The sequence below is a fragment of the Salvelinus fontinalis genome, chromosome 8 (genome assembly GCF_029448725.1).
Source record: "Salvelinus fontinalis isolate EN_2023a chromosome 8, ASM2944872v1, whole genome shotgun sequence".
Lineage (NCBI taxonomy): Eukaryota > Metazoa > Chordata > Actinopteri > Salmoniformes > Salmonidae > Salvelinus > Salvelinus fontinalis.
Window position 1 is genome coordinate 28,284,654 of NC_074672.1, and position 21,515 is coordinate 28,306,168.

General features: G+C 45.3%; 1 protein-coding gene across 10 annotated transcripts in view; it reads left to right on the forward strand.

The window, feature by feature from the left end:
- LOC129861020 (serine/threonine-protein kinase WNK2-like) overlaps positions 1 to 19,121 on the forward strand; it is an 89,742-nt gene extending 70,621 nt beyond the window's left edge. For 6 of the 10 annotated variants that reach the window (XM_055932036.1, XM_055932032.1, XM_055932033.1 and 3 more), the window contains 17 exons: positions 327 to 656; positions 1,606 to 1,655; positions 2,322 to 2,484; positions 2,569 to 2,685; positions 6,322 to 6,492; positions 6,710 to 6,761; positions 7,338 to 7,436; positions 7,763 to 8,547; positions 8,913 to 8,964; positions 9,095 to 9,165; positions 9,378 to 10,024; positions 10,465 to 10,697; positions 10,916 to 11,134; positions 11,934 to 12,032; positions 14,231 to 14,275; positions 14,905 to 15,203; positions 15,354 to 19,121. In XM_055932036.1, the coding sequence (XP_055788011.1) occupies positions 327 to 656; positions 1,606 to 1,655; positions 2,322 to 2,484; positions 2,569 to 2,685; positions 6,322 to 6,492; positions 6,710 to 6,761; positions 7,338 to 7,436; positions 7,763 to 8,547; positions 8,913 to 8,964; positions 9,095 to 9,165; positions 9,378 to 10,024; positions 10,465 to 10,697; positions 10,916 to 11,134; positions 11,934 to 12,032; positions 14,231 to 14,275; positions 14,905 to 15,203; positions 15,354 to 15,674 (3,753 nt within the window). In that variant the 3' untranslated portion in view covers positions 15,675 to 19,121. The remainder of the gene's footprint in view (positions 1 to 326; positions 657 to 1,605; positions 1,656 to 2,321; positions 2,485 to 2,568; positions 2,686 to 6,321; positions 6,493 to 6,709; positions 6,762 to 7,337; positions 7,437 to 7,762; positions 8,548 to 8,912; positions 8,965 to 9,094; positions 9,166 to 9,377; positions 10,025 to 10,464; positions 10,698 to 10,915; positions 11,135 to 11,933; positions 12,033 to 14,230; positions 14,276 to 14,904; positions 15,204 to 15,353) is intronic. The other 4 variants (XM_055932034.1, XM_055932035.1, XM_055932037.1 and 1 more) reach the window with 4 other exon arrangements.
- The last annotated feature ends 2,394 nt before the right edge of the window (positions 19,122 to 21,515 follow it).

The following is a 21,515-nucleotide window of genomic DNA, read 5'->3' on the forward strand; positions in this document are numbered from 1 at the left end:
TTTAATTAGCTTGTAAAAATGTCTATAAACAATTCCATGTTGACATTATGGGATATTATGTGTAGGCCAGTGAAAACAAATCTCAATTTAATCCATTTTATATACTGGCTGTAACACAACAAAATGTGGAAAAAGTCAAGGGGTGTGAATACTTTGAAGGCACCGTAAGAGGGCTGGAATTTAACCAAGGTTTTTGTGGTATAACTGGAGTCGGGAACCGTATCTGTTTTTCCATACCTAGCGATTCTTTTTGTGTGTATTTTTGCATGTTCATGTGGCGTCCTCCCCTACTATAATATACTTTGTGTTCCTCCCTACCTCAACAGGTCAAGCAGCAGACCCAGCTTCCAGATCCAGGCCACCCCTCCCAGCCTACCCATCCTGCAGTTTTCTCCTCTCCCATACATAGTGGGTCGGACAGGGGCACAGTCACTGCCGCAGCCCAGCTTGACCAGAACCTCAGCCAAACCCTGTCTCGGCGTCAGGCACTAGGCCAGAACCAGAGCCAACCCCTGGCTCCAGCGTCACAGCCACCAGGCTCCCAGACAGCAGGACCTGGGCCTGCCAGCACCAGCTTGACACAGCAGAACCAGGCCAGTGCCAGCACAGGGACGACGGTCACCTCGGCACAGCCTCTAACAGAGTCCAATCCGGAGGTATGGAGGACTAACCTGACCTATACGCGCCCCCCCCCCCCCCCATGTCCTTCAAATATCCCCTCAGCCCCTCCGACCCTCCCTCTACCTGTCCCTCAAACAACATCACCAATATCCCTGCACGCCAAATATCCTCCCCAACCATACATTGGTTAAATTGTGCCTTTTGGTTGCATATGCTCCTAAAATATTTAGCTGTGCGACCTGGGATTTTAATTTTGGAGCACCAGTGAGCCTAGAGAAAGAACATCGCCCAGCTTATAATTGTTGTAATGATTAGGCTTTACGGTGGCCCTGTTTGAGTACCCTAAAGAAAAAGTGCAGATTCGTGACCGTTGTGGTTCTACGATTACTACAATTAAAACAGGCTTAGTTCTAGCCCAAACCGTTCAAAAGTTGTACCCATATTATCACGCGTAAACCATGACGAGGGCCATTCTAAAACTACTCGCGAGCCAATAACCATTTGTTTACACCTTATTCAGTCACGTTATCTCATTAGCTAACTAGCTTACAACCTGGTAACTTTACCAGTATATCTAAACATTTGTGGGCACAAAGAAAGGATAGTTTCTTTTCAGGAGGTCAATGATAATAGGAAATGGTGCTTTTTACACGTTGTAGAAACCTAATATTCCACTACTCTCCCTCATCTCTGTTCATTTTTTTATTTTACCTTTATTTAACTAGGCAAGTCAGTTAAGAACTAATTCTTATTTTCAATGATGGCCTAGGAACAGTGGGTTAACTGCCTGTTCAGGGGTAGAACGACAGATTTGTAACTTGTCAGCTCGGTGATTTGAACTTGCAATCTTTCGGTTACTAGTCCAACACTCTAACCACTAGGCTACCCTGCCGCCCCAATGACCTAGCTAATGTTCCCACCCTCTGTTCACAGCATGAACAGCCCTTCATCCTGTTGTACTCACTTTGTTTGATTTGTCTGCAGGATCCTGGTGCAGAGATGCAAGCTTCAGGGGCCAGCTACTCCTACGACAGGTATGATGGCTATTTGGTGGTGTGGTAGGAGACTTGTTCAGTGATGCCGATCATCCTCTTCTCTCAGGATGAGGGTAATCTAACAACTATAGTAAGAGGTTTGGTGGCATCCCATAGTCCTCACTTGTGGTTTTGGAGAGTGCTAGCAGAGCGCTTGTGTTGCCCAGGCTTGTTGTGATGCAGGATGTGGTGGTTGATGGATGAAATGAACAGAGGGATTGAGTGTTGTGTACCGCAGGGAATGCAGCCTGGTTTTCTGGGCATGTGTTCTGAGCTGTTCCGTTGTCTAGCACTATAGTATAGAGGCCTACCAATTTGACAACTGGGAAATCTGGATGCTGTTTCTGCTCCCTAATTTAATTGTTATAAAGAACGGTGTGTAACAAGACCCTTGTATCGCTTTATTATAAACAATTTCCCTTGAAGAAGAAAACGAGTGGGCTTTCCCTTAATCCACCACCTGGTTTAGTTTTGATTTTGATATGCCTAAATCGTTAACTTTCGGTACGCAGCTGACCCTTAAAGTGCACATCGGGGAGTGTACACACTGTTCAGTGTTCTGGTTTAGTGCAGGATTTTAGGACTGTCTCAACCCATTTCATTTGGCTTTATGTATGAGTTGGTTGACTTTTCCATAACATGGTCTCCCGCTCTTCTGTAACCCAGTGTGAACTCCGATGCCACCTCAGGGAAGGAGATGAGCGACGGTAATGAGGGGACACACGGGTCAGGGAAGGGCGAGGGGAAGATCCGGAAACCCCACCGCCGCTCCACACGCACCCGATCACGCCAAGAGAAGATCAACAAGCCCAAACTCAGCATGCTCAACGTAAGTACAGCACACGCATACATAGTGTAAGATCAATCTGCATACCGCACATCCATGTCTGACCTCTGTTCCTCCCTGGTCCAGGTGTGTAATACAGGGGATAAGATGGTGGAGTGTCAGCTGGAGACCCACAACCACAAGATGGTCACCTTCAAGTTTGACCTGGACGGAGACGCACCTGAGGAGATTGCCACTTACATGGTACGGTTAGTGGAAACGCTTGCAATGGCACATACAGTGCATTCTGAAAGTATCACCTTCCCTTTTTCCAGATTTTGTTATGTTACAGCCTTATTCTAAAATGGATTAAATAAAACATTTCCCTCATCAATCTATACACAATACCCCATAATGACAAAGCAAAAACAGGTTAATAACTTATTTACATAAGTATTCAGACCCTTTGCGATGACTCCAAATTGAGCTCAGGTGCAATCTATTTCCATTGATCATCCTTGAGATGTTTCTAGAACTTGATTGGAGTCCACCTGTGGTAAATTAAAATTGATTGGACATGATTTGGAAAGGCCCCACAGTTGACAGTGCATGTCAGAGCAAAAACCAAACCATGAGGTCGAAGGAATTGTCCGTAGAGCTCCGGGACAGGATTGTGTAGAGGAACGGTACTGGGAAGGGTACCAAAACAACTTAACTGTAGCATTGAAGGTCCCCAAGAACACAGTAGTCTCCATCATTCTTAAATGGAAGAAGTTTGGAACCACCAAAACTCTTCCTAGAGCTGGCTGCCCGGCCAAACTTAGCAATCGGGGGGAAAAGGGCGTTGGTCAGGGAGGTAACCAATAACCTGATGGTCATTCTGACAGAGCAAGAAGGGCAACCATCTCTGCAGCACTCCACTAATCAGTCCTTTATGGTGGCCAGACGAAAGACATTCCTTAGTAAGGCACATGACACCCCACTTGGAGTTTGCCAAAAGGCACCTAAAGGACTCTGAGAACATGAAACAAGATTCTCTGGTCTTTGGCCTGAATGCCAAGCGTCACGTCTGGAGGAAACCTGGCACCATCCCTACGGTGAAGCATGGTGGTGGCAGCATCATGTTGTGGGGATGTTTTTCAGCAGTAGAGCCTGGGAAACTAGTCAGGATCGAGGGAAAGCTCAACAGCGCAAAGTACAGAGGTCCTGAGTGCTCTCGAGCAGGTTCTCAGACTGGGGCAAAGGTTCACCTTCCAACATGACAACGACACTAAGCACGCAGCCAAGACAATGCAGGAGTGGCTTCGGGACAAGTCTCAATGTCCTTGAGTGGCCCAGCCAGAGCTCAGACTTAAACCTGATCAAACATCTCTGGAGAGACCTGAAAATAGCTGTGCCGCAATGCTCCCCATTCATCTTGAGAGGATCTGCAGAGAAGAATGGGAGAAACTCCCCAAATACAGGTGTGCCGAGATTGTAGCGTCATACCCAAGAAGACTCAAGGCTGTAATCGCTGTCAAAGGTGCTTCGACAAAGTACTAAGTAAAGGGTCTGAACTTATAGTACCAGTCAAAAGTTTGGACACCTACTCATTTAAGTTATTTTACATTTTTACTATTTTCTACATTGTAGAATAATAATGAAGACATCAAAACTATGAAATAATACATATGGAATCATGTAGTAACCAAAAGTGTTAAACAAATCAATATATTTTAGATTCTTCAAAGTAGCCACTCTTTGCCTTGATGACAGCTTTGCACACTTGGCATTCTCTCAACCAGCTTCACCTGGAATGCTTTTCCAACAGTCTTGAAGGAGGTCCCACATATGCTGAGCACTTGTCGGCTGTTTATTTGTCACTCTGTGGTCCAACTCATCTCAATTGGGTTGAGGTCGGGTGATTGTGGAGGCCAGGTCATCTGATGCATTACTCCATCACTCTCCTTCTTGGTCAAATAGACCTTACACAGCCTGAAGGTGTGTTGGGTCATTGTCCTGTTGAAAAATAAATTATATTCCCACTAAGCTCAAACGAGAAGGGAAGGCGTATCGCTGCAGAATGCTGTGGTAGCCATGCTGGTTAAGTGTGCCTTGAATTCTAAATAAATCACTGACAGTGTCACCAGCAACACACCATCACACCACCTCCATGCTTCACGGTGGGAACCACACATACAGAGATCATCTTCTGTTCACCTACTCTGCGTCAAACAAAGACATGGCGGTTGGAACTAAAAATCTCAAATTTGGACTCATCAGACCAAAGGACAGATTTCCACTGGTCTAATGTTCAAGCAAGTCTCTTCTTCTTATTGGTGTCCTTTTTAATAGTGGTTTCTTTGCAGCAATTTAACCATGAAGGCCTGATTCATGCAGTCTACTCTGAACAGTTGATGTCTCTGAAGCATTTATTTGGGGTGCAATCTGAGGCTGATAACTCTAATGAACTTATCCTCTGCAGCAGAGGTAACTCTGGGTCTTCCTTTTCCTGAGGCGGTCCTCATAAGGGCCAGTTTCGTCATAGTGCTTGATGGTTTTTGCGACTGCACTTGAAGAAACTTTCAATGTTCTTGACATTTTCCGGATTGACTGAACATGTCTTAAAGTAATGATGTACTGTCCTTTCTCTTTGCTTATTTGAGCTGTTCTCTCCATAATATGGACTTAGCCCTATTTGGTAAAAGACTATCTTCTGTATACCACCCCTACTTTTTCACAACACAACTGATTGGCTCAAACTCATTAAGAAGGAAAGAGATATGTCAAATTAACTTTTAGCAAGGCACATCTGCTAATTGAAATGCATTCAAGGTGACTACCTCATGAAGCTGGTTGAGTGAATGCCAAGAGTGTGCAAAGCTGTCATCAAGGCAAAGCGTGGCTATTTGGAAGAATCTCAAATATAAGAAATATTTTGATTTAACACTTTTGGGGGGGGGGTTACCACATGATTCCATATGTGTTATTTCATAGTGTTGATGTCTTCACTATTCTATGTAGAAAATAAAGTAAAAATAAAGAACAACCCTTGAATGAGTAGGTGTCAACTTTTGACTGGTACTGTATTTAAATGTGAAATTCCTGTATTGTTTTTAATAAATTTGCAAATATTTCTAAAAACCTGTTTTTGTTGTCATTATGGAGTATTGTGTGTAGATTGAGGGGGGGGGGGACACACGATTTAATCAATTTTAGAATAAGGCTGTGAAGTGAAAAAATCAAGGTGTCTGAATACTTTCCAAATGCACTGTAAAGCCATGTGAATATTGGAGAACAAATATATTTGTTCCTTACATACACTTCTACAGGCTTTTGAGACACACAAGCACTGATTGACACCTCCACACACAAGCTTGTGTAGTCCTGAATATCCTTTTGAACACCCACTTGTGTTGTGGGGCTGCTGCACCTACAGATGCACACAGTAGCTCCAAGAATGTTCCACTACGCCCCAGAGAAAGTGTTACCTCTTTCAGCCGGCTTCCTAAACTGTGTTTGTGCTCTCTGCCTGCTCGCTCTTAGTGAGATGCTCTTTCATGTCTCAAGGCACAGAAACTCCCTATGATGCTGTTCTTTTCCACTGCATTGCAGCAAAGCTCTCTCCTCTCGCTCTAAAAACTCCTGCCCTGTTCATTTTGGGTGGTTACACTTTATTTATTTTTTGTATGTGGATTCCTATTTTATTGCACATTATTTATGTTTCATTACCCCAACATCCTATAGAGGTTTCCAAAACTGATACCTCCGGCCCAGCTTTGGAAAGGCAGGTTTCAAACACTTTTTAGTGACTTATTCAATTCACATAGGCCTAGTCCAATATTTATCAAAGGAAAGTCCATTTATTATCAACTTTTAAGGGGATCTAATACTGATGGATGGTCTCTCTCTGTCCCTCAGGTGGAGAATGACTTCATCCTGCTCCTGGAGAAGGAGATGTTTATAGAGCAGCTGAAGGACATTGTGGACAAGGCTGAGGATATGCTGAGTGAAGACACGGAGGGGGAGAGGAGCTCTGACCACGTGGGCAGTCCTCAACAGAGCCACGGAACAGTCATACTGGGGGGAGAGGTGAGGAAGGGGGGGGTACAGGGGATTTGGGAGGGTAACAGAGTTGAGGGGGTGGCAGTTGGCATCCTCAACTCTCAAGATGACTGTGAGCAGGGCTGCCAACAAACCATCCGGGGGCCAACATGGTGACATTGTTGAGTATCCATTCTAGCTTCATTGTCTAGAAGTTATACTCTTTAGCGCCAGCCATTTTTATAATGATTATTTCCCTTTCTAGGGTTCAAAGACTGCTACACCTAATTCACCACAGCTTGTTTACCAGCAGAACGGTAAGGCTTCGCGACCTCCTGGCCACACATTGTGTGCAGGCTTTTGCTCAAGCCCAGCTATAACACATCGATTCAGAAAATCAACTAATCATGGTTTCAAATTATTTTTTAATTATGTATGTTAGAGATAAGCTGGAACAAATGCCTGCACTCGATGAGGTCTTCCAGGACCACTAATCTTCTAGTTTCTCAAACCACTTCAGATGCATTACATAGCACATTACAGCCTCTCCCTGTGAACCTCCAGACACAGCAGGTTAGAATGTTCTGGGAGGTTGTGGTCAGGAGTGGAGATGAAGAGGGTGACTGGTTGTTTCATAGGGACTGCAATCTCTCTTCAGCTCTCAATCGCTCTTCTTTCACATCTCTCTGTCCTATCTTTTCTCCCCCAATCAATCTCTCTATCCCCCGTTCTCTTCCTCTGAACATAAGTTGGTAGTTGATATGAATTTGTGACTCTTTTTCTCCTGTATTTGCAGTTCATCTGAATTTCATTGCATGTGTCTTTTCTAGCTCTATTCTGTTGCTAGTAGATCTGGATATATGAGTGTGTCTTTGTCTCTGTGTACTTGGCAGTCCTCCACACTGGGAAGCGCTGGTTCATTATCTGCCCCGTGGCCGAGACGCCCACGCCAAACAGGGAGAAGACCTCATCAAATGCCTCTACAGCCAAGGGTGCGTGTACACACACACACACACACACACACACACACACACACACACACACACACACACGAGTGGGTGAATAAAGCTGTGTGAATGAGCTAATGAGCGTGTGTTGTATGTAATGTGTAGGGGTCAGTTATGTAATGCCAGTGTTGCTGTGGTGAAGGGCAGGCTTTGTGCTCCAACTGACAGAGCTCTGATGGGGGAAGACAAGTGATGATGTAATACCCTCACACACCCACAGGACATCTATCTCCTTGACTCCACTCTTTAATTCCATCATCTCTCTTTCTTTAACGCCTTCTCTTCTCTCTCTCCCCTGCTCTCTGCTACAGAGGCTCCTGCTACGTCATTGTCTAGGTCCAGCTGCATTACTACTCCTCCTGTTCCTGCCCTGACCACCACAGCCCCTACTCCAGCCCCGTCTGCCCTCCCTGCACCCCAGAGCTCTGCTCAGCCTCAGGACCCCAATGTTGGCGAGGCCAGAATGCAGCAGCCCCAGGCCTCTGGAACCAAACCCACCACCAATACTACGACTGCTGCTGTGGGCCGCCACGAGCCCTGTGTCTCCATGGTAACAGACATCCCATGCTGCCCCATTGTTCCACCCGTGTCTCTGGATGTGAATAGGGTGGGACATAAAGGGGCGAGCGGCACTTCCTCTTGTCTACCCAATCAGGGGGCCAGCCTGTCAGGAGACCCACCCCCTCTGGGCTCTCACCAACCTGTGGTCTTGCAGCAGCCCTACGCCACACCCAGCATGGTGGGTGGAGGAGGTGAAGTCCCAACACCATCACAGCCCCAGAGTCCAGCCCACCAGGCCTCCCAGCAGCAGGATGGACCTGGTGGATCCGGGAGTGGAGGTGGTGGGGGCCTGGGGGAGTCTGATGGAGAGGGCCCCCCCAGGGTGGAATTTGTGGACCGCACTATCAAGACTCTTGATGAGAAGCTGAGGAACCTGCTGTACCAGGAGTACGCCCCATCTGCTCCCTCCAGTACCGCCTCAGACCTCCAGGGCTTCAGCACAGAGGGGGTCAGCTCTCCCCTTGTCTCTGACAGCCAGACCATCACAGAGGGGGGGCTCCCCAGGAAGGGAGAGCTGCTGGTAAAGATGCACCATGTGTGTACGCATGCGTATTCTGATTGGGGCAGCCGCAGTGTTTATCTGATGTGTATGAATCCCTAGTGTGATATTGATTCAGCCATTGACTGTAATCACTGGCAATTATAACTCACAGCCTTTAGTGAGACTGGTACTGCATTTAGCAGAGGAAGTAGAGCTCAGGGTTGCTGGCCAGATAATGCATTATACTCTGCACCCATGGCGGTTTGATCTCTGATGCGGGTTGTGTGGGTGGGATGGCCGTTGATATATTTAGACATGGCAGGGGTCAGAGAAGGACAATGGCTAGACAAACACCCTGTAACCCTCATATACTATTGACCAAAAAGCCCCCCCCCCCCCCCCTTTTTTTCCGCTCTCAGCCTCAGATACCCGAGCGTACAGATAGTTTGGATACCCTGAGTGCCTCTGCAGGTAAATAACATCCCAAAACACACTTTTTTAATGAAATTACATTATCCTATGTATTGTGTATCTATTTCTGACTATTTAGGGTAGACCCCAAAGTGATTCAATTGTTTTAATGTTTCAATATTTTGTCAAGCCTGTAAAGGTGTGCTGAACACTAACATGATGGGCAGTTCCAGTTCCTATGGTTCCAAGAGCCGTTTTCAGGTAACTTTACCGTAGTTTCTCTTTTCAGAATGTTTAGCTTATCTTGAGTAAACCAAAGTTCACTTCTATTTTATTAGATTTAATTATTCTTCTGACGCATGTAATATTTTTCTCAAGATTTAGATCTAGTAAACAGTTTATTCAATACGATATTAAATGTTTAAATAGTTTACTCAGCTTCAATTTGATCATGGTCTTTTCTCCCCCTCCAGATCATCCCCACTCCTCCAGACGTCATCATCCGTTGTTTAGAGAAGGCCAGAAGTCGCAGCACCTGCAGCTCCACGGCTCCCTCTAGTGGCTCGGGGGGCTCTCACGCTGCAGCTGAGCGGGGAGGACGGCGAGACCAGGGGTGTATGGCCGCGGGCAGGTTTTCAGTGATAACCACCGAAGAGGGGCTGGAAAACACCCCCAAACCTCACTGTAGCCACCGCTACTCAGCCCCCCCAGACTTCTACCAGGACACTCCCACCTCCAGCCCCAATGCCACCCCCACCCTGCTCCCACGCGCCCACACTGCTGATGCTGCCACGAACTACTCCTTCCACTTCGACTCTGACTCAGGGGAGGAGGACACCAGTAGTTTAGCCCCTCCCCCTGCCCACCACAAGCCTCCAGCCCACGCACTCTCAGAACACAGCGGAAGTGACCTCATGAAGAGGGCGGTGGCCTTCCTGCGCCGCACGGGCCGCAGCAGCAGTGTGCAGAGCTCTGATTCGCCGAGCCGGCGACCCGCGGTAGCGAACGGCCACGCCCTCTCGCCGCCTGGACCCAGCCCCGCATCGTACATTAGCAGTGACAACGATTCTGAGTTTGAGGACGCGGACATGAGGAAGGAGCTGCAGAGGCTGAGGGAGAAGTATGTGTACACACACACACACAAATATGAATTCATACATGCACAGGGTCAATGTTAACCCATTTGAAATATAGCAAACTATCAACCACTGTAACCTTCGCCAGGTCGCAATTGTAAATGAGAACGTGTTCTCAATTTGCCTACCTGGTTAAATAAAGGTGAAATAAATAAAAAATAGCCCTGAATAGGTTTGTAGCCCATTAAACGGCAGGTAGCCTAGTGGTTAGAGCGTTGGACAAGTAACCAAAAGGTTGCAAGATCGAATCCCCAAGCTGACAAGGTAAAAATCTGTCGTTCTGCTTAACTGCTATTTAGTGACCTTTTTAAAATTGTATGAGTCAATATAAACAACAGTTCTCTCCAACTGGGGGAGAAAATGGAATACTTTCTTCCATATTATTGCATGTAGATTTTCTCTTGCGCTCTCTCTTCCTCCCCAGACACATGAAGGAGATCTCAGAGCTGCAGGCGTTCCAGAGGAATGAGATCGAGCATCTGTATAAAGAGGTGGGGAAAGCCCTGCCGCCTGGTGTAGGCCAAATGCACGCTGCGCCCCCTAGTGGCCGCAGACGTAGGGCCAGCAAACACAAGCTGAAGGCGGGCAAGCTGCTCAACCCCACGGTGCAGCAGCTGAAAAACAACCTGAACACCACCACCGCCGGTGAGAGGAAAGGTGTGTGGATGTGTCAGACAGTGGGGAGAGAGGTGTGATTGATAGAGGGGTATGAGAGTAGGTGTGAGTGAGGAGTGAAAATGTGAGTGGGAGGAGAGCGAGAGAAAGGTGAGTTTGTGAGCAGATTTGGGAGGATTAGAAATGTGGTAATAATAAATATGTATCCCCACTTCACCATAAAGCTGGCTCTGTGGCTTATCCAGTATTTCTCTCTGAAGGTGAGAGTGCACCGGGCTTGTCTGGCTCTCCAGCTAAGAGCTCCATCGTGTCTGACGGCTCTGACTGCTCCAGTGGCAGCAGCAGTAGTACCAGCAGCACTCTGCCCAGCACTGCCCCAGAACCCGTCCAGACCCAGCAGCCCTGTTCTCTCAAGGGCTCCCTCTCCTCTGACAGCATCTATGGTGGTGGCATGGCCACACACGCTGGCCCAGGGCAAGGTACCTACACACACATAAAGGACAAGGTATACACACTGTGGCATAGCACACACATTTGGCGCATATCCGTACCTAAGAATGCATCGCATCACACACACACACACACACACACACACACACACACACACACACACACACACACACACACACACACACACACACACACACAGGATTCACGTAATATACCAAAAGAAAACACGCCCAAGCACGTGTCACTCACTGAGATGTGGACACATACTCAAACACACTGATTTGTACTGAGGAACAAGAAGAACAACACAAGACCATCAGCTTCATCTGCTTCAGTATTCTAAGCTCATATTCTAAACTGTGTCTGAATCGGAAGTCTCATAAGGAGACATGGTAATTACTGCATTGCAAATAGTCATGATTTATCAGTCTTTCATCCAAAGCAAATGTTTTTATGCAAATATACACAAGGTGAGAGTTGCATCACACATGTCTCCCATGCCAAAATACTTCCACAATACTGCATTGAGGTGTCAATGGAAGATGTATTCAAGCACTGGTCCCAGATCAGTTTAACACTCCTCATGGTAAAGGTCTGGATAGATTTGGGAAAGGTAACCTGATCTTAGACCAGTGCATAGTGACAACTTGTTCCTGTAGTGAATGTGCAGGCTGTCTCCTGTTGCTGGTTTAGCCCATGTGGCTGTACCCTGTACTGGTGCTGCTGCTGTTAGTGGTGGGGGTTTCTCATCCCAAGTCTCTGTGCACTTTTACAGAAGTGTCTCTCTTTTGTTTCTTCTCTTCTTCCCTCTTATATTAATTTTTACAGGATGGACGGTATACCACCAAACGTCAGAGAGAGTGACCTATAAATCTAGTAGCAAACCGCGTGCTAGATTCCTCAGTGGACCCGTGTCTCTGTCCATCTGTTTGTATTTGTTATTTTCTACTTTTCTTCACACATCCCATCCCCCTCTCCTCTCTTTATTTCACCTCTATCTTTTCTCTCGACCAGAATGTTTTTTGTATGTTTTTAGATAGCGGATCCTCTCCCCTCCTCACTACTCCCTATTCCAAACACAAGCGTATGTCTGCCATTTTGTCCTCATGGCTTTCTCCCCTCAGCCCTAAGTTGTTTTTGGTTTAGACCTTCCTCCATTCAAATGCTTTGTGCACTGCTTTAAACAGAATCCAAAAGCATCCCAGCTAACAACAAATATTTCCACAACTTTAGAGAACGTTCCCTTAAGAGTCTCATTAGGAAATTAACATTTTAATAGGAATGTTTCCAAATAACCATTCCCTTAATGTCAAATAGAACATACCCCAGAATGTAATTATATTCTAGACAGGTTTCATTGGAACGTGACACAAACATTTGTGTCCAGTTTTCTGTGGGTTAAGAGAATATTCCATCAACGTACCACCATACACAGAACATGGTTGCCATGTTCTCAGAATATAAAATATTAATATTCTGGATACGTTAATTAGTATTTTGCAAGAATATTCCTGTGTCCAGTTTTCTGTGAGTTAGGAGAATATTCCATCAACGTCCCACCAAATGGCAACCATGTTCTGTGTATGTTTGGATGTGACATTGAAGGAATATTCTCCTAACCCACAGAGAACTGGACACAGGAATGTTCTTGCAACATTCTAATGAAACCTGTCGAGAACATGAATATTGGCAACCATGTTCTGTGTATGTTTGGTGGAATGTTCTCATAACCCTCTGAAAACATGAATGTTCTTCCAACTTCTTCATAAAGCACGCCTAGAACATTGTTGTATATTCTAACATTGTAACCACGTTCTAGATAAGTTCTCCTTGACATTAAGGGGATGTTCTAACTTTAACACCAAAACATGCTAAGAGGTTCTCAGAAGGATTTTGCTGACATGGATCAAATGTTCCTTTTAACTAATGAAAAACTGGACACTCAAACTTTAGGGGAACATTACAGGTTATTTTACAAAAACATTCTCTCTCCCTAGAATTGTTAGCTGGGATACTGTATTGTCATAGAGCTAGTCTTCTCCAAACATGGGCGACGCTAGATCTGAAACCTGAGCGAGAGTGTATCCTATGTGTGTGTTTTCATTTACTCACTTCCTTAATTGTATGTCTCGAATTGAGGTGCATCGACCCACAACCCCTCTGTATACCAAGAGAAAAGCCAGCCCTTCCCCTGATAGCCAGCCAGGTTCCAGAGAGGCTTGCGTTGGTCGAGGTCCCTCTCTCTCATATTTGGACTGGGAGGACGGTGCAGGCAGGCGGGGGGCAGGGCACTGAAGGAGACTGGCTCCTGCAAAAGGGCTGTATCATCAATATTATCTACTTTCTCTTCTCCCGCTTTACCTGCATGTCTTGACAAGTGCTGACTCTGATGTGCTCCGGCTATAGTCTCTATGTGCTTTTTTTTGGTTCCTTTATGTTATATTTCACAGGCATTGGTAGTTACTGGTAGTTGAACTGTTTAGATATTAGCTTCAGGGGACTTGTTACTCCAGTAATTACAGTATTGATGATTCAGTGATTCGGCTCTCCACTCACCGTGTGTGTGTGAGAGAGGATGGCATAGCTTTACTATCAACATTGCATTGTACAGTTGGATTTTCCATTATAACCTTTAACATGCCATGTAATAACTGAAATAATATAAGCCTGGAGACTAAAACATTGACTTATTCCAAGTAAGTTTAAAGAAAAGTTTTAGACATGACAATAGGACAGGAGAAGTTTACTAGGAGCATATAATGTGAAGGTCTGAGGTACAGTGTTGACCTACCCCACCTTACTGTGGACCAGTCTTCTCCAAACCCCCTGTACTCTAGCACCATACCCAGGGCCTAGACTTCTCTTTCTGTTCTGGCTCCTTTTTATTTTATTTCCATTAATGTTTTGGAATGACCGCACAGTTGAATATGACCTAGTCTTTCCCCCACTCCCATTACGTCTCGCTGATTTTTAAACCCCCTTCTCCTTCTCCTCTCCACTCCTTTCTCTCCTTAACCGATTTGATAGCTGTGTGTGGCTTTGAAGCAGCTTGTCCACAGACCTGTGGTGTTTAGTGTGTCCCGGCCTAACTGTTTCTGTCTCTGTGCTGTTTTACCTTCTTATAGGGTCCACACTGAAACGACTATGTCTAGGCAAAGAGCGCAGTAGTAGTAACTATCTCATTTACTTCTTTCTGTCTTCTTCGCTCTGTTTTTTTCTGTTTGCATGAGCACCCGTTTATATTCACGTGTTGCGTTTGGCACTGGAAAAAAACATGCCAGATGTTGTTGAAAATGTTGGGCACTGTTGCACAAGGAGTGTCACCTTCATAGATTGATTTGAATATTTCTTTTAATTTGGTAGTGCATGGCGGTGTTTGGCCTAAATGTCAGTGCTCAATAATGTGACTCGTGTGGTTGTTAGCATTAATGGTTTCTGTTTGTCTTACTGTGGTAGATCGGTTGGGTGGGTGGTTGGGTTTCAACCATGCTGTAATCCTTTGGCTGCTAGGTTTGAGGGAAAAAAATAACATTTGCTGACCAGTAAAATGAGATCACATTTCAACTTTCTCTAGAAAACGATTACCAATCAAAGGGACATTTTTAAGGTACACTGAAAAACAGAAACTTCCTCATTCCCAATTGTAGTTGGCCTATTTGAGTAAATATACAGGCTCTATCCAGGCTGAAAGTAGTTAAAGTGCCATAATGGACATCTGTAAAAGGCCTAACAAACAGCAGCCAATCGATTCCATCGATAGGGTCTAACTTGGCAGAGTTTACAAATCTTTCTGTTTTAGGGTCTTCTCACGGCGCCAGTGCAACTCAGACAGCATCCAATCAGCAACAGCCACCAGCTGTTCCCACCCCTTCGTCATCTCCTCAACCAATGGCGGCGCTAGCTCAGGCCCAGACGAACAACAGCAACAACAAGAAGCCAGGCACCTTCACGGACGACCTGCACAAGCTGGTAGATGATTGGACGAAGGAGACGCTGGCGGCCAATCAGCCACGGCCCTCTCTGAACCAGATCAAACAGCAGAGACGCAGGCAGGACCTGGAGGGCCAAGCCACGCCCATGGGAGGAGCCAGACAGGAGGTAAATATCATAGAAAAACACATCAAAAGTCTGAAGACTATCACCAGTGTGGGAGTTGCAGCCTACCTTGCTCTCTTTTAGATTTTCATCGAAAAGCAGTTGACAAAAGTCCCTGTACACAATTTTAAACATCCCCTTTGGTTCTTTCAGGTGAGATGTGCCATCCTTCCAAACAAGTTCCAGCTGCCTCTGTCCTGTCCGCTGACAGCTGTAGGCCTAGCCATGCCCACTGACCTGGGCTCCAACCCCTCTGCCATGCTCCAGCCCGGGTACCTGGTACCAGCAGGTCCTTATGGAGGGGTTGTGACCGGCCCCTTATACCCCCAGCAGTGGTCTGGTATGCCCAGTCCTGTGGGGATGATGGGGTCAGCGGAAGGAATGCCCTACCCCACCATGGCCAACCCAGGGTTGCAGGCGTACCCCCTTACCCTGCTCAGCCCTGAGAATGGCCCTAACACCAGGACTACCTAATGTGACAAATAGCACCTTCTTGCACCCAGCAAACCCCCACCCCATCGCACCTGATGCTCAAAACAGACTTCCCCCAACGTTCCCCTCTATCCCAGCACCCTCACATCAGGGCTGTCTAACTAACAGGCCTTTCCTAATTATGTGCTGATAACCTAACTCCACTCTGTCCCCCCTGGTTCTCACTCCAGGGTTACAATTGTAATGAAATCAGTCTAATCACTTTTAATGGGGTGACGGGATGGAAAATAGAATAAAGTAGGGCCCACACATTATAGATGCACCAACAAATGGCTTATGGGTCGTTCCACCTCAAAAAGCACAAGAAAGAGGATTTCGACAACCACCATCTCCGATTGTGCTCAAATTGTTTCTGTAGTTAGAAACATAAGATTAGCATTCCTGAAACAATTTGTTGAAGTATAATTTGTTACTGCCACACCCTTTTATAAATTTCACTGATATTTAGTGTTTATTAAATGGATCACAACATTTGATTTGCCACTTTGGGTAGAAAACCATTGGCTTTAGCTCAAGGGAATATGTTACATAGGATGAAGAAGCAATACTCCAAGTCAGACATAGAGAACTGTTGCTGTATACTGGGTGGGATTGGTGTGGGGGTCTGTGGGTGGTGTTTGACCATTTTTATTGGATTCCTTGTGTCTTACTCAATTGTAGGAAGAAGTTTGACCCAAAACGTATGTTTGGTACTATATGTATTGAATATTATGTGAATCTTATAAATTAAAAGGGCCAATTTGGGTACAATCATTTAGCTTGATTTCTCAAATTTCAACAATGTTGCAAGAATGCCAATCTTATGTTTCTAACTACAGAAACAATTTCCGAACAATCTGAGATGGTGTCATGGCTTGCTGAAATGACATGGGATGACTATTATGTGTTGAGTACACAAGTGTGTCTGAGTACTGGCCCCTACTTGACTGTACTACTCAACCCCTCCAGTGTTCCTATATGCAGGATAGTCCTGCTCCACTCTGCTCTGATTATGTGGGTTGATGCTTTATCAAAGAGTAACATGCATGTAAATAACCTGTGAGCTTGTAAATCTCCAGTGTGCAGGTAGATGTAGTTTATACAACACCTGATGTTTTCCTGTGTGCTTGCGCACAGTATAAATGTCCTTTGTGTGTGTGTCAGAGTACCTACTGCTTTGGTCTTGACTAAACTCAGTCATACAAATAATATTAGCGGTCACCAATGTGACGTTTTCACCAAATCCATCATAACCAATAAGCAGTAATGTTTTCAGAGCTTTTTATTGTTTACTAACGTTTTGTCAACCTTAATACACTACATTAGAAATTAAAATACAAGGGTTTAAGATGACAGGATACCTGTATTTAAGGTGAAGTTCTCTGGAGGAGTGCCTTGAACATAGCTTTTTCTGTGAAATTAAGCATGTCCAAATCACAGATTTTATTTCATGGTGGCTTGAGTGCCACTTCATTTTTTTATGCTTTGCAGACACTTTTTTTTGGTTTACATTTGAATGCCCTTGTAGCACTGCACTATTAACACAGTATATGCTTTTATTTAAGGAATAAAATCATGTCTTTAATCATTGTTTACTCCACCCTTGTGAATTTAGAACGCCATAGACGTGAAATGGACAGTTGCCTTGCGAGAACAGGCTGTTGATGTAGCTACAGTTAATAAGAGAGAACATACAATAAAAGTCAAAACCCACTCATTGGGCAGTGGTTAGTTAGTGTCATAGGCATAGAGTTAGAATTCATAGAATTAACATTCCAATTCAAGTCAACGTTCCCCAATGGATGGATCAATTGAATTCTCATTCTATATTTGTAGGTCTGTTTTTAGAGGGGAGCCAGTAGTGTCCAGCTCAGAATGTAGCAGAGGCAGGTTTACCGAGCGAGACTTAAAGTGCAATTTCACCCCTCCACCTAGCTTTTGTAGTGGCCTTGCCACAAGCCTTATCCAGGAACCTGCAACGGGAGCTAGTTTCTTTTGTTGCCTTTTTAGTTTAACGTAAGTTACAAATCACAAAGAAAACACTAACTGCATTTACAACTGCAAAATATTTTCTGTTGGGCCAAGAGCATGGCTCCTATTATTAAACACATGTGATTTAATTAGTGGAATTACCAGTTATTTACTCGTCTAAAGTATTGTTTTGTGTTTCTTGAGCGTGATGTCGGCGCTGCTAGTGTGTCTGGTGGATCCATTAAGAAGGAAAGGAGGAGTTAGGGTGTGTATCTCGTGGTACTTGATAACACGACACAAGATGATACGCATCCCTCCAGTAAAAAATACCTTTTTCAGAGGATAAGTTTTCTCAATGAGATGTTCATGTGAAGCAGTGTTATTATATTGCCTTGTTGACATTATTAAATGATGTATCATTTCCCAGGTGGTTTTTGATACCCTGGCTTTCTTCTCTTTATGGTTTTGAGTGTTTTGATTCCTCTGTTCAGAATGAAACATGATAAATGCAGATGGATACTTGATTGGGGAGAATTGCACATGGCATGACCTGTGTTCTAACCATAGCCTGTATGAAATGGGTTCCAACCTGTAAAAATGTATGCCATTTAGCAGACGCTTTTATCCAAACCGACTTAGTCATGCGTGCATACATTTTTACATATGGGTGGTCCGGGAAATCGAACCCACAATCGTGGCATTGCAAGCACCATGCTCTACCAACTGATCAATATGTATCCCAACATACCTGTACATAATGGGATTAACCTCCCCCTTATCCTCCTGACCATTGAAAGAGCAGCTCAATTCAAGAGCAGTTCAAACTGTTCAAATATTTTCCATACAGCAAGGTTATTATTATACCGCCAGCTAGAAATCTCACAACCACCACACCAGTTAAAGGTTGCAGCACTCCAGTCCTGCCAAGCTGTGAATTGTACAGTTTTCCTGTAATTAGTATTTGTACATTTTCTTTGTCTGTTTTGAGATTTCACATCAGTGTTTGTTATTCCATCAATTCGGTTTGAATTGGGCTTTTATAGGATATTATGCAGTCTTCTGCTTTGGTGAAATACTTCTAGTAGTAAGAGATTTCTGTTCTCTGTTACTCGTTGTAGCTAACAAGTAATGCTACACCTCCCTGTCTGGTATGCTTAGTGAGCAGAGAACCTCTGTTGGAATATTCACTGGGAGGCAACATTCAGATCCATAGAAATGGATTGTATAGAACCAATATGATTATCTGAGGAATAGCGCACTGTGCTTCTTCTGATCATTGCATTTCTATCAGTTCTGAGCAACATTGCCTCCTGTTGAATATGCACCCCCCGATGGAAGGCTTGCAATAAAGCTCTGCGTGGGATTTGCTTCTGCCTGCTGTGCATTTCCCACTATATTACCTTACCAACCCAGTCAGCCCCACTCTAATCACAAAGACTGTACGTGTTTAAAGAGAAATAAACATTATTTTGTGCTTGATGATGTCCTCCCTTTATTCCTCAATCTATTAAATCCAACTGACGGTTTTTGAGTAAAGATTTAATCATATTACTGAACAGATGTGATAAATTATCGGGTTCCTTTAACACTTTATTGGGGAATGTGCACTATATTATGCGCATTGCTTATTTTCACAGGTTCTGGGTGGTGATTTATCCATCTGACGCACCAGTAGTTTACATCTGCATTGTATAAATCATTCCACTTCAAATCCTTGACCAATGAACAAAAATATAAATACAACATGCAGCTAATTTCAAAGATTTTACTCCGTTACAGTTCATAGAAGGAAATTGGTCAATTTAAATGAATTCATTAGGCAATAATCTAAGGATTTCACATGACTTGTGAAAGTTGTTGGATATTGGCAGGAACTGGAACACGCTGTTGTACACATCAACCCAGGCCATCCCAAACTTGCTCATTGGATGACACGTTTGGTGAGTATGCGGCCATGGAAGAACTGGGACATTTTTAGCTTCCAGGAATTGTGTACAGATCCTTGCGACATGTGGCCATGCATCATCATGCTGAAACATGAGGTGATGGTGGCGGATGAATGGGCCTCAGGATCTCGTTACGGTATCTCTGTGCATTCAAATTGCCATCGATAAAATGCAATGTGTTTGTCTGTAGCTTATGCCTGCTCATAGCATAACCCCACGGGCACCATGGGTTCATAACGTTGAAATCAGAAAACCGCTCGCTCACACGATGCCATACACGCTGTCTGCCATGGAAGTACCGGTGACTCGCTCAATAAGGAAGTCGTCAGATTACGCGAATGCTACGCTACAGGACTGTTTTGCTAGCACAGACTGGAATATGTTCAGGGATTCATCCAATGGAATAGAGTACACCACCTCAGTCACCGGCTTCATCAATAACTGCATCGACAATGTCATCCCCCCCATTGACCGTACTTACATTTCCCAACCAGAAGCCATGGACTACAGGCAACATCCGCACAGAGCTAAGGGCTAGAACAGCCGCTTTCGAGGAGCGGGACACTAATCCGGATGCTTATAAGAAATCCCGCCATGCCCTCAGACGAACCATCAAACAGGCAAAGCGTCAATACAGCACTAAGATTTACTCCTCCTACACTGGCTCTGATGCTCGTTGGATGTGGCAGGGTTTGAAAAATATTACAGACAACAAAAGGAAACCTAGCCATGAGCTGCCCAGTGACGTGAGCCTTCCAGATGAGCTAAATGCCTTTTATGCTTGCTTCTAGGCAAGCAACACTGAAGTATTTCACGAGGGCACCAGCTGTTCCAGATGACTGTTTGATCACGCTCTCCATAGCCGATGTGAGCATGACCTTTAAACAGGTCAACATTCACAAAGCCGGCCTCCCGGGTGGCGCAGTGGTCTAGGGCACTGCATCGCAGTGCTAACTGCGCCACCAGAGTCTCTGGGTTCGCGCCCAGGCTCTGTCGCAGCCGGCCGCGACCGGGAGGTCCGTGGGGCGACGCACAATTGGCATAGCGTCGTCCGGGGTAGGGAGGGTTTGGCCGGTAGGGATATCCTTGTCTCATCGCGCTCCAGCGACTCCTGTGGCGGGCCGGGCGCAGTGCGCGCTAACCAGGGGGCCAGGTACACGGTGTTTCCTCCGACACATTGGTGCGGCTGGCTTCCGGGTTGGAGGCGCGCTGTGTTAAGAAGCAGTACGGCTGGTTGGGTTGTGCTTCGGAGGACGCATGGCTTTCGACCTTCGTCTCTCCCGAGCCCGTACGGGAGTTGTAGCGATGAGACAAGGTAGTAATTACTAGCCATTGGATACCACGAAAATTGGGGAGAAAATGGGATAAAAAATAAAAAATAAAACCATTCACAAAGCCGCAGGGCCAGATGGATTACCAGGACGTGTACTCAAAGCATGCGCGGACCTACTGGCAGTGTCTTCACTGACATTTTCAACCCCTCCCTGACCGAGTCTGTAATACCTACATGTTTCAACACCACCATAGACCACCATAGTCCCTGTGCCCAAGAAAGCGAAGGTAACCGGCCTAAATGATTACCACCTTGTGGAACTCACGTTGGTAGCCATAAAGTGCTTTGAAAGGCTGGTCATGGCTCACATCAACGCCATCATGCCGGAAACCCTAGACCAGGGGTGGGCAATTCCAGTCCTGCCTGATTCGTGTAACAGTTTTGCCCCAGCCCCAGCTAACACACCTGACTCCAATAATCACCTAATCATGATCTTCAGTTTAGAATGCAATTTGATTAATCAGCTGTGTTTGCTAGGGATGGAGAAAAAGTGTGACACCAATTAGGCCCTCGAGGACTGGAGTAGCCTACCCCTGCCCTAGACCCACTCCAATTCGCATACCGCCCCAACAGATCCACAGATGACACAATCTT